Source organism: Nannospalax galili, unplaced genomic scaffold, assembly GCF_000622305.1.
Source record: "Nannospalax galili isolate Female #2095 unplaced genomic scaffold, S.galili_v1.0 scaffold382, whole genome shotgun sequence".
Classification (NCBI taxonomy): domain Eukaryota; kingdom Metazoa; phylum Chordata; class Mammalia; order Rodentia; family Spalacidae; genus Nannospalax; species Nannospalax galili.
In genome coordinates, this window is record NW_008348685.1 from 156,349 (window position 1) to 168,080 (window position 11,732).

Consider the following 11,732-nt stretch of genomic DNA (forward strand, 5'->3'; position numbering starts at 1 on the left):
AATATATTATTATGCTGTATAAACTTTGAGATGCCCTTGTAAGCCTTGAAGCAGGTTTTAAACAACCAAGTCTCCTTTAAAGGTTTAGAGATGTTTTATACAGATTTGAAAAATGTTTATTTTATATAAAACATATCTAAACATAAAGATAAATTGCATATAGAAAAAAACCTGGGGGCAATTTTATTGCCAGTAACTATGCCAAAGTTCATGTTCTAAATAAGGTCAGGCATCCCTCCTTGGAGGCACTTTCCAGGTAAGTCAGGCAGGAAGCCCCTGCTAAAAAAGGAGCCGACCTTAACAGCAGGGTTCCCCAACACCAGAGGTGTGTGATCAGTCAAGATTACCCATCACAAGGAGACAGAGGGAATCTCAATTCTGTTTTGCATGGTCTATATGAGAGGCATGAGTAAGGATCGTGCAGGGTGACATCACATACCTACCCACCCTCTCCCAGGGAAACACCACTGTTGCTCTCGTGGAACAGCAAATCAAGTCTTCCCAACATGTTTTGATGTGGTGGGCCCCCCAGGCTACACCTCAAAACCACTAAAAATCTGAATTTGAGCTCCATTTTCTCTTTAATCTAGAAACTGAAGTCAGCCATGAAAAGAAGAACATAGGGCTAGGGAGACCCAAAGAATTTGGGTAGTGGCCAGGAAACAGTTTTAACACTGGAAAACAGCTTGCAAGATAGTCTTTTTTCCCTCTCCAGACCTATGAGCTTTATAGCCCCATATGCCTGATGTCTAAGAGATAAGAAAATTTGGGCATGTAGGTAAAATGTTTTAGATTTTTAGGGAAAACAGGTGAAATCTGACTTATAAGGCTGACATTATTTTGATTTATAGGCATGGCAGCCAGAATGTGGTAGGATGTAGTGACATCACTAGTGACTAGAAGACATTCTTCGGGCAGGGTATGCCCCAAGGTGCCATCCCAAGATGATGGCATTCAGTAGCGAGAGGCCACTCTTTTCTTATGTCTCACCAGAACAAGAAGCAATATATCCTGATCATTGCTTGCTGCGTGGGGTTTATGCTGATGCTGATATTGTTCCTGGCTGTTGTCCTGCGAGGTAAGGAGGGCAGGGACAGGTAGTATGGACCTACAGGGATAGACTTTGGGGCTAAACTTCGGGGATGGATCATCGAGGATAGACTTGTAGGACTAAACCTGCAGGGATGGAACTTTGGGGTATACATTCAGAGTCTACAGACTCCAGGATGGTCTGGCAATGGGCTATTTCTATCCCCTTCCCTGTTCTTCCCTTCACAAAGAGACTCAGCACTATCACTATCCCCATTCCGCCATGGGGGTGATGGGTAAGCTCCTCACTACTAGTTTTGTGTATTATCCCCCTGGTAAGGGTGGCACTTTGGTAATGAGAAATGAGACTAAGAACCTACCCATCAGGTGGAAACTTGTTCTGTGCCAGTCTGAATACCATATGCAAGTCATGCCTAAATTTTCTGTCTTCATTACTGGTTTGAGTAGGAAGGACTGTTTTCTCACTGTCTTTGAGTTGGGGACTCCCTGGACTCTCCTGAATTCCACTTTTAAGGAGATCCTCAGTACTAAAACCATGAATGATCTTGGTCTTATGTGTTCCTTTAAAAAAACACTTTCTTAAGGACCACAGGGGGCCTTCAGAAGAGATAAGCCCATGAGAATAGTTTGCCAGTGTGGTCGTGTGTCCATGTCTGCATTTTTTGGATTAAAGTTCAGAGTTTTCATGAAATTCTAAAGTGGGCCCATGACTTGCATCCTCCCTGACAAAAATTATAAACACTGCAGAGAAGAGCTGTGAAATGAGATTTATGGTTTTCAAGTAACATATAGGCACAGAGCACTCATTGCTGTTATAAAACAGGGAAATTAGTGCTTCGGGGCAGTCAACCATGAGATGAGACTGTTAGCCATGATGCCTGTCCCCAGCAATACTACAAAAGGAGATCTAGAACTTGGTCAAAGCTTGCTGTTAGTAGTGACATGAAGTCATGACTACTGTTTTGGAAAGTTAGGGCATATCTCATAAGAAGTGTTTTAAAACCCAGTTGACTTTAATTCCAGCACTCAAGAGGCAGAGGCAAGTGGATCTCTCTGAGTTCTAGGCCAGCCAGGGCTACATAGTGAAAGACTCTGTCTTAAAACACAAACAAGAAAACACCAAATTAAGGTCTAGAGAAATAGCACAATAGGTAAAATGCCAGCCACGCTAACTCGAGAACCTGAGTTTGAAACCTAGTTCCCAGGAAAAAAGGCCAGGCATTATGGTTCGTGCTTATTATCCCAGTGCTGGGAAGACACAGACAGGCAGGTCTCTGGGACTCTCTGGCCAGCCAGCCTACTCTAATTGGCAAGTTCTAGGTCAATAACAGACTCTTAAAAAACAAGTTAAACAGTACATAGGGAACACTTAGGAGTGACTTCTGGCTCCCACATGCTCCCACACTTGCACACGTATGCATTTGCACCTACATACACACATGCACTCACACATACATGAACATGTACACACACAAAAAAAAACTCAAATGAGCCTTTGAATAACGCCTTAAAAATGCAATAGCTGGCTGGGCATTGTGGTGTACACCTTTAATCACAGGATTTGGGAGGCAGAGTGAGACAGATGTCTGTGAAATGGTGGCCAGCCTGGACTATATAGTGAGTCCCAGGCCCACTGGAGCTACAGGAGACCCTGTCTCAAATAACAGAAACAACAACAACAAAAACCCACCAGCTTGACCTCATTGATGACAACAGAGGAACAGCTTTGACTTGAATGGGTTGGATTGAAGGTCAGAGGCGGTAAGGATTTCGCCTGGGGAAGAGCGACTGCTGTTCTTGCCAATGTCAGTCTAAGGTCTCACCTTCAAGTATGAAGTTTGGAAGGGAGGGGTGGGCTTTCACCAGCATTTTGCAAAGCAGCTCTTCTCATTTTGCCGCCTTGCCTTTCCAGGGAAAGTCACGGAAACCAATTGTTTGCAGAAACACAAGAGGTAATTCATCTTGCATGACCGATTGTTGTAATGATTATACAAGCTGTTACAGATGATTAGATACTACTCAGTGGTTTAACGACTTGTGCTTGTGTTCTGATTAAACACGAGGTTGGAGAGACATGGCATCAGAGGTGAAAAAGATGTGGAGGTGTAGCTCAGTTAACCTCCGTTTCAGTTAGCACTGCATGTGTGTCCAGAAGGGACATTACCGAAGCTGGTAACACTGACAGAAGCTTACCATGCGGAGGAAGAAGGAGATGTGACTGTGGCCTGAGCTTGAGGTTGGTTCAATGCTGGGTGACCCACTGCATTGAACAACAAAGTACATTGTTCTTTGGCGAGGAATGAGAAGAGAGTGGCAGTGTGCAAGTTAAATAGAGTATTTGCAATGCTATTCCTGAGTTTTGGTTTCTCTGTCCAATTAGACCATGGGAGCAATATGATATTTCTATTTTAGTAGTATATGAAGAGTTTCTAGAATTAGATTTTAGACATCCTATGGCTTTTAGAGGGGAAAAGATAAAAGGATTTGGTATTCATTCATTGCACTAATTAACTGAATTAACACAACAATATTTATTAACGATGAAGCATTATTGGGTTGGGAATCTGAGGCCCAGCAAAGTGACCTTCTGAGTTAAAGGTGGGGAACCTTTAGGAAAATCAATACATTTAGATCATAATTTTATAATTGGTTAAGCGGGTTCTAATCTTATTATAATAGGTTGTTGAAGCCCTCTGTGCTCTACAGCCTCAGTTTCCCTACAAGTAAAATAGGAGGGTTGGGTGAGATGGACTCTGAGCCCTGTGAATGTAGCCTGGGCTACCTGTGCTTTGGTTTGTCCTAGCCTTCACCAGCCTTCCTTTTCTCTGTACAGGCTAGACAATGCTGGAGAGAATAAAAGCGTGCTCAGTGACGTGCCAAATGGAAGGGAAGAGGAGGATGGGCTCTTCACTCTCGAACTTGCTTCTTATGCTTAGGGGTGAGCCCGGGGAATGGACACTTGAATTGTCAAGATAAGTTTGGGGACACTGTAATATTTTTAAAGTCTTGTCTCTCCCACTGATGTGATGTGTCCGGTCTTTGTGTCCGGTCTTGCTTTAACTCCCCATACGAAAGTGCTTCACAGCATTCACCTTCTCTGCCCTGTCTGTAGCCACCTCTGTAGTTGGATGGCTAGGTGACCTATCACACTAGACTTGAACACTGACCATGCTGATCAGCTCATTACCACACCCAGGGGAGTCTGCTCAGTCTTGGGTAAGTTCTGAGAGTCAGAAATCTTTAAAACAAAATCTTTCTGTGGACAGTATCTGCCTATTGGTGGTAGCTGAACTCTGCATCTCCCGTCTAATCTGTCTTCTGCTTGGCAGCTCTCTGGGAAATGGAAGAAAAGCCTCATTACCTGGGTTGCCTGGCTTCTGAGGCACAGTTTCTGGTCCCCTTCCTGGTTGCCTTCATGCTATATGTGTTTATACCTCCATCTTTCTGAGTTCAGTGCCTACCCCACACAGCAGCCCAGAACCCATGTTTCATTCATGACAGAGTATTATCATGGAAGTCTGGCTCACATCTAAAACTCCAGAGTTTTCTTTTAATTTCTTCTTACATTTGAGTATCTTTAAAGATGACCATAGTACTTCTTAACTCATTCTGGAGGAGTTTAATTTTGGAAACAGCCAAGAACCCATCAGAGAAAAATGTAGTGAATGATGGGGACGGTACACAGTTAAAACCATGAGGTGGTCCAAGGAAATTCCTCTAATTATAATTCATGGCAATTCGCTGTTCAGAAAGAACATATTTGTTTTTAAACTTTGATAACTGCTAGTACAAAGAAAATCAAGCGATAAATTTAAGGAAATAGCTGTGGAATGAATGAATGTAAAAAAATGCCTGAGGGAGAGAGATGCTTCTGCTCATCACTGTGGAAGGCAAGCCACATCTGCAAGACATTCTTCAGATTCTCCCATATGCTCAGGGCAACAGTACCGTTAAAGGAACAAGCATATGGTCCTCCAGTGTCCTCCAGATAACCCTCTTTTGGGTTTCTACTCCCTTGACATTACCTTTAAGAGGGTGAACAACGGGGCTGGAGAGATGGCTCAGCGGTTAAACACTGGTTGTTCTTGCAGAAGACCTGGGTTTGAATCCCAGCACCCACATGGCAGCTAACAACTGTCTGTAGCTCCAGTTCCAGGGGATCCAACAACCTCTTCTGTCCTCCGCAGGCATTGCATGACACGGGTGCCCTTATTTACATGCAGGCAATACACTCATACACATAAAATAAAAATAAATAAAATATTGAAATAAAAATAAATAAAATATTAAGAAAGAAAGAAAAAAAAAGAGGGTGAACAAATGACCATTGAGATGGCTCAGTGGGTAAAAGAAAAAAAAAAAGAGGGTGAACAAATGACCATTGAGATGGCTCAGTGGGTAAAAGTGCTTGCCGCCAAGCTTGATGACCCAAGTTTGATCTTGACGACTCACATGGTGGAAGGACAGAGTGAACTTTTGCAAGATGTCTTCAGATGTCCACACATGCACCATAGCACATACACACATGCCCCTCTCCCATATCATGTACATACATGCACACATACACGAAATACAATTCAAAATATTGTAAAAGAGGCAACCAAAATTAGCCTCATGGTACAGCCTACAGATCCATAGCCCTTAGCTGACATGCTGCGATCCAGTTGGTAAGAACCCCTCCAACTTGGACAACAGGGGCCCAGAGCAGCCCAGCTTATACTGTAGGTGTGGAGTAGGAAGGATAGAAACCATTAGCTACAGCATGGTAGTTGTTTCGGTTCTCTTTTAGACACATTAAAATTAGCTTAAGATGCTACCAGCAACTCTACTGTGCTAAACTCAGTCATTGATAACCTAAGGAGTGACATAGGACTAATGTTAAGATGGAGGTCAATACTATGATCTGGAAAACAGAGTTTGACTAGATGACTTGGTAAAGGCAGTTTATGAGAGGTGTCTCAATGGTACTGTTGCCCGCATTAGTTCCCTCTCCCACTCCCCTGTCCATTTTTTCCTAAAATATTTTCTTCATAATTTTATGTGTATGAGTGTATTGCCTGCTCATATGTAAGTGCAGCTGTGCTGTGCAATGCCAATGGAGGTCAGAAGAAGGCATTGGATCACCTGGAACTGGAGTTACAGACAGTTGTTAGCTGCCATGTGGGTGCTGGGAATGAACCCAGGTCCTCTGCAAGAGCAGCCAGTGCTCTTACCCACTTAGCCATGTCTCCAGTCCCCTCCCCTGTCCATTTTCCAAAACCGCTTTTATTGTCAGTCACCAACTTGAACCTGACTAGAAAAAAGTCATCCAGTAGCTCCAAAACAGAACATTTCATCTCAATGACCATTTTCAATTATTTCCAAATTTGACCCTCCATTCCTAGGTTAGACTAAACCACAATTCCAAGTACTTGCACAGTTGTAGTGTCTTAGAAGTGGTAATGGCCTCCATGAATCTCTACCCTAATAGTCCCCAAACTTAGGAGAAAATTGCAGTCAAATAGGAAGTTTTTAAAATGTGAATCTCTAAGTCTACCCCTCCAGAGTATTTTGTAGTCAGTCTAGGGTATGACTTGAGCAACTGAACATTTTTTAAGGACCCAAAACTGTTCTAACAAGCAGCCAGTGCTCTTACCAGAGTAATTTGGGGAGTCCAGCCAGAGCCTCCCCATATTACTTGAGAAATTGGAATCTCTTTTAGGGGTTCTTTGTCTTGTTAATAAAAGAATTTAAGAATGGGCTCAAAAGGAAGAATGAAGACAGTGTGGCTAGAGCTTAAAAGAAAAACACCAAAGTGGCAAGCTGTAAATGTTTGTAACTTCCTAATGGAGGGAGACAGATAAGAGAGAGAGAGAGTCCTGCTGTTTGAGTAAAGCTGGCATGAAGGTGAGCCACTTGGGGACAAGTGGCCTCATGGCAGAGAGGGGCAGTTTAGAGAAAGGATGATAAGAGACAGCTTAGGGCAGGAATCAAAGGAAAGAAGATGTTAGGATTTTCTGAGGGTTTCAGAAAGTGGGCAGACTTACAAATCAGCATTGATGCAGCTCTGTGACTGCCCAGGGGGCAGGGATTCTGGAAAGGAATGGTACATTATGGCATGAAAAATAATTATGCTTCCCATGCCTTTAGCATGGCTTAATATGAACTCACTTTCCTGAGGTGTGGTCTCTTGGACAGGTGACTGACTAGCCCAACTGGATTGACTCTTCAGGGAGGAGGCATTGTCTCTACCCAGAGGCAGACTCCATTATCTAACAGCGCTTCCCTCTCGTGTTCCAGCCTGGCAGTTCTCAAGCTATACCCTTCAGTCCAGCAGCCACCACATCATCCGAGCTTGTTAGGAATGCAGATTCTTGCTCCCATCCTGTACCTGCTGAACCAGAAACTCTGCAGGGAAAGCCTGGAGATCCATGGTTTAACAAGCTCTTTGCAGGGTAATAGCTTTAAACAGGTACATTCTCCTTTACTCAGACTGTGTGACGGCAACTCTGGATGGACAGAGAGTCCGGAGCTTCCTTCACGAGCAGGCTGGGTTCCTGTGGATTCCCCTCCCAGAAGCTAGCATCACAACTTGCTTGAATTTTGAAGTAGCTTCCCATCTGGATCCACAGGCTGCCCTCCTTTCCCTGCTAACGTCTTCTCTGCACAGACAAGAGATCTCTCTCTTCAGGACAGACCTGTGACTTCCAGCTCTTAGACTCACATAGAAGTGCACTTAGGTTCTCCCTGGGGCAGGGTGACAAACTGATGACTTCAGAGACCAAGCGTTTGATACAGCTGAGTGAAAACTGGAGGTGATGTGACTTGTGAAGGAAAATCAGCCTGACAAATGACTGACTGAACTGACCATCTGCCCACCCTGACCCCACTCCAAGAAGGAGATATGTCTATTTCAGAATGCTTTGCTTCTAGGAAAAGACACCTGATTCCTTGTCGGCCTCCTTGAAGATCTGGTTCCTTATCAAACCCCCAATCAGAACTCTCATCTCTCCTTCACAGATTTCAGGAAGAAGCTCTATACAACCCAAGAAGGCACAACCCACCTTCTGGGATTCCAGAAGAACATGACCCCCTATCTGGGATTTTCTGGGCCCACTTATAATTCCCAGACCTCCCCCAACCCCAAAGTACAACCTCCATTTCTAAGGTTTCTTGCTTGCCCCTCATGGCTAATAAAGCTATTTGCATCTGTTGGGGTCGAATTGGATTCCTACCTTTTTATTCTCAGGTCACCTTCTCATTCAGGATTCCAACAGCTGGTGTCGATGGAAATGTGTGTGTCCAGTTGAAGGCATGAAAATTCAACCAAAGCCATGTCTAGGCAAACAAAACATGGCTATGGGCCAGAGGTCAGGGAGTAAGTTTTATAAAACGATGAGTTAATTTGAAAATGGGCTGGGGATGTAGCTCAGTGGTAGAGCACTAGCCTAGCATGCACAAGGCTCTCGGTTCCATCTCCAGCCCTGTTTACTCTAAGACTCCTTGATCAGAGGTGGTTGCTGGTATAGTTGTTTCCCATATTCTCTGTGTAATCAGGATGAACTAGAAGTTGTCTGCCAGAAACTTTATAGTATCTACTGTGTGCTACAGAAGGCTAGCCCAAGAGAGAGTCCCTTTTAAGGCATTTAAAAGGGAAATGAGACAAAACACACCTGGTGTATTAATTACTTTTCTGTTGCTGTCCTAGAGACACTGACCAAAGCAATTTAAAGAAGGAAGAGTTTATTTGAGCTTACAGTTCCAAGGGGCAAGAGTCCATTGTGGTGGGGAGGCATGGTGATGGAGGTGTCTGGAGGAGGAGCAGAAGCTAGGCTCTACATCTTCTAGCAGGCACAGGAAGCAAAAGAGCACTGGAGATCTGGCAAGGCTTAAAATCCCTCTAAGCCCACCCCCAGTGACGTGCTTCCTCCAGCATGGCCACACCTTTAAGACCTCCCAAAACAGCACCACCAACTTGGGACAAAATGTCCAAATACTTGGAGCCTATGGGGGGCATTCTCATTCAACCCACTATACCTAGGAAATGTGGGGGACAAGAAACTTGTTTTCCATTTGCACAAGGAAGGGTTTTGGTACAGTGTGGCTGTTGGAGTTGAGATGCGTAGGGATGTCTGCAACCAAGCATGTAGGATTTAAAACAACCTGATTTTCCACCTTGACCTTTCTAGGCTAAATGAAATCTGTTAACACAATCTGCCAGGAGCCCTTCTATATTCTAGGCACTCAACTAAGGGTTTCAAGGCAACTGTTGAATCCTGAAATAGTTCAGTGAAAGGGATATATTGTTCCTCCTTTGGAGCTAGGTAAGGAGAAGTGTAGAGATGGAAGAATTCAGTCTAGGTCACACCCTCCTGTAGCAGAATGAGGCCTTGAACCAAACCTGATACACTCTTTGTTTTGTTTGTCGTGTATCCCAGGGCCTTGAATTTGCTTTGTAACCAAGGATGATCTTGTTCTTATCTTCCTGTCTTCATCTCTCAAGAGCTGTGATCACAGGCTTGGGCCGTCATGTCCAGGAGGGACCCAATCCTCTCACCCCTATCCTAGGCTTTCCAGGGAGGGCTCTAGCTCATGCATCAGTAGGGCAGCCTTGACCTTCATTGAATCCAAATGGACTTTAGCTTACTGGATTCCTGGGGTAACCTGAATGTATTGAAGATTCTCCAAGTGCTCTCCCTTGGCAGCTCAATCTTCCCCTGTCCCCAGTTATTGACTCAGAACTTGATTTGCATTTGCAGAGAAAGCAGCAGCGCAAACCTGGCAGGAGCCCTAATGAAACCAGGTGGGACACATTTAAATAGGAATGTGTGGAGGTAACTCTTGGAAGAGCCGAAGCCAGCTGTCAGCAGGCTTAATGAAAGGTTAACAGGAGTTCTGCAATGGCTGGCTGGGGAGACTCTTTGTTTCTCTAAAGAAAACAGAAAGTTGAGAAGTGGGCTCCCTGGGTGGTGGCAAGAGCAGAGGGGGGAGCCACTTTGAAACCGCAGGACAGACTCTGCAAATAGAGTTTCATTTAGGTTTGTAAACACAACATGCTACAATCTTTATAGGAAAAAAGAAAAGTCCTGGAGTTTTCAGGGCTCTGAGCATATGAGGACAGCAGGGGGAAGTGTTTGCAAATAAAGGAATACCAGTGCTCTTCTGGAGAAGCTGGAGGTGCACCCCCAAACGAGGACTCATGGAGCAGAAGGTGAGTGCGCTCTTTGCTTGAGCCAGAAAGGGTTTGTTCTTTTTTACTATTACTATTTTTATTTCTATTTTATGTGATGAGTGTATTGCCTGTACGTATGTGAGTGCATCTGTGTCACACAATGCCCACCGAGGTCAGAAGATGGCATCCAATTCCCCTGGAACTGGAGTTACAGACAGCTGTTAGCTACCATGTGGATGCTGGGAATCGCACCCAGGTCCTCTGCAGGAGTAACCAGTGCTCTTAACCACTGAGCCATCTCTCCAGCCCCTAAGGTTCTGTTCTTAACCTATGCACATTTTTTTTGTGTTACACATAGATTATCAGGGCAAGGGCCAGAGCACAGGGAATGGAAAGAAGGGAGCAGGCTTGCAATTCCACCCTAGTTTTCAGCTGAAGACAAAGGGTGCAGGAGGTAAGTTGCTCTTGGCCACACACTAAACAGACCAGTGCTATAACAGGGACCTAAACTGCATTCCTTAAACTTGTCTCTGGACATGTCGTTAATTTGATTCTTGGTTTTCTTCAAGGTCGCATGATCTGCCTGCTTAGTGCCCCCCTATAGTGGAGTCACATCCACTAATCCATTATGTTCTCACTGGTGTAGTCATGCATTTCAGCATTTCTTTCCCTAACTATAACTGCCATGAGATCTTTCTCAACACCCTGTGATGCCACTACTGCTTTGAGAAGGAAGAACCAGAATGCAGAAGTGGAAAGGTGGGCTGCTCTATGGCTGTGTTAGCCTCCTAACTATGGGACTAATGAGCCCAGAGTTGCCTGGGGCTTCTTCAGATTTAAAACTCAAAGCCCAGCATGCTAGGGAAACATGTCCTGCCCTGTCCCAGGCAAACTGAGATGACTGATCCATCTACAGTCATACTAGGGATCAGAAACAAACACTTTCTGAGGTTTTCACTTATAGACTTTATACTTGACTTTGTGGTAGTGATCACTTTTTCCTGTGACTCTGCAGTTGGACCTGTGTAGAATCTAGTTTTCTGAGATCCAGTGTTCAAATAGTCTACTACCAGATCTAGAATCTAGAACCTTCCTGTCTTAGTCTGCTTTTCTGTTGCTGTGATAAGCACTCTAAAAGCAACCTGAGGAGGAAAGGGTTTATTTGGCTTATATTTCACGTCACAGTCACCACAAAGGGAAGTTGGGGTAGGAACTGGAGCAGAAACCATGGAGAAATCCTGCTTAATGACTCCCTCTCATGCTCACCCAGCTTTCTTATACAAGTCACGATCACCTGTCTAGGGATGGTGCTACCCGCAGTGGGCTGGGCCTGTCAATCATCAGTCAGGATAATCTCTTACAGACATGGCCACATGCCAGTCTGATCAAAGTAATTCTCCAATTGAAGATCCCTCTTCCTGGTTGTATTGACAATAAAAACTGACCCGCACACATCTATTCAAACCATGGGAACTCAAACCAGCTGTGCTGGATAGCTTTAGCATCAACTTGACACACCTGGATTGAGCGA

General features: G+C 44.4%; 1 protein-coding gene across 5 annotated transcripts in view; it reads left to right on the forward strand.

Annotated features, from left to right (window-relative positions):
• LOC103744244 (T-cell immunoglobulin and mucin domain-containing protein 4) overlaps positions 1–8,243 on the forward strand; it is a 44,596-nt gene extending 36,353 nt beyond the window's left edge. For 2 of the 5 annotated variants that reach the window (XM_017801316.2, XM_029569807.1), the window contains exons 7-10: positions 994–1,078; positions 2,963–3,002; positions 3,884–3,988; positions 7,228–8,243. In XM_017801316.2, the coding sequence (XP_017656805.1) occupies positions 994–1,078; positions 2,963–3,002; positions 3,884–3,986 (228 nt within the window). In that variant the 3' untranslated portion in view covers positions 3,987–3,988; positions 7,228–8,243. The remainder of the gene's footprint in view (positions 1–993; positions 1,079–2,962; positions 3,003–3,883; positions 3,989–7,227) is intronic. The other 3 variants (XR_003851537.1, XM_017801317.2, XM_029569806.1) reach the window with 3 other exon arrangements.
• Positions 8,244–11,732: the final 3,489 nt, after the last annotated feature.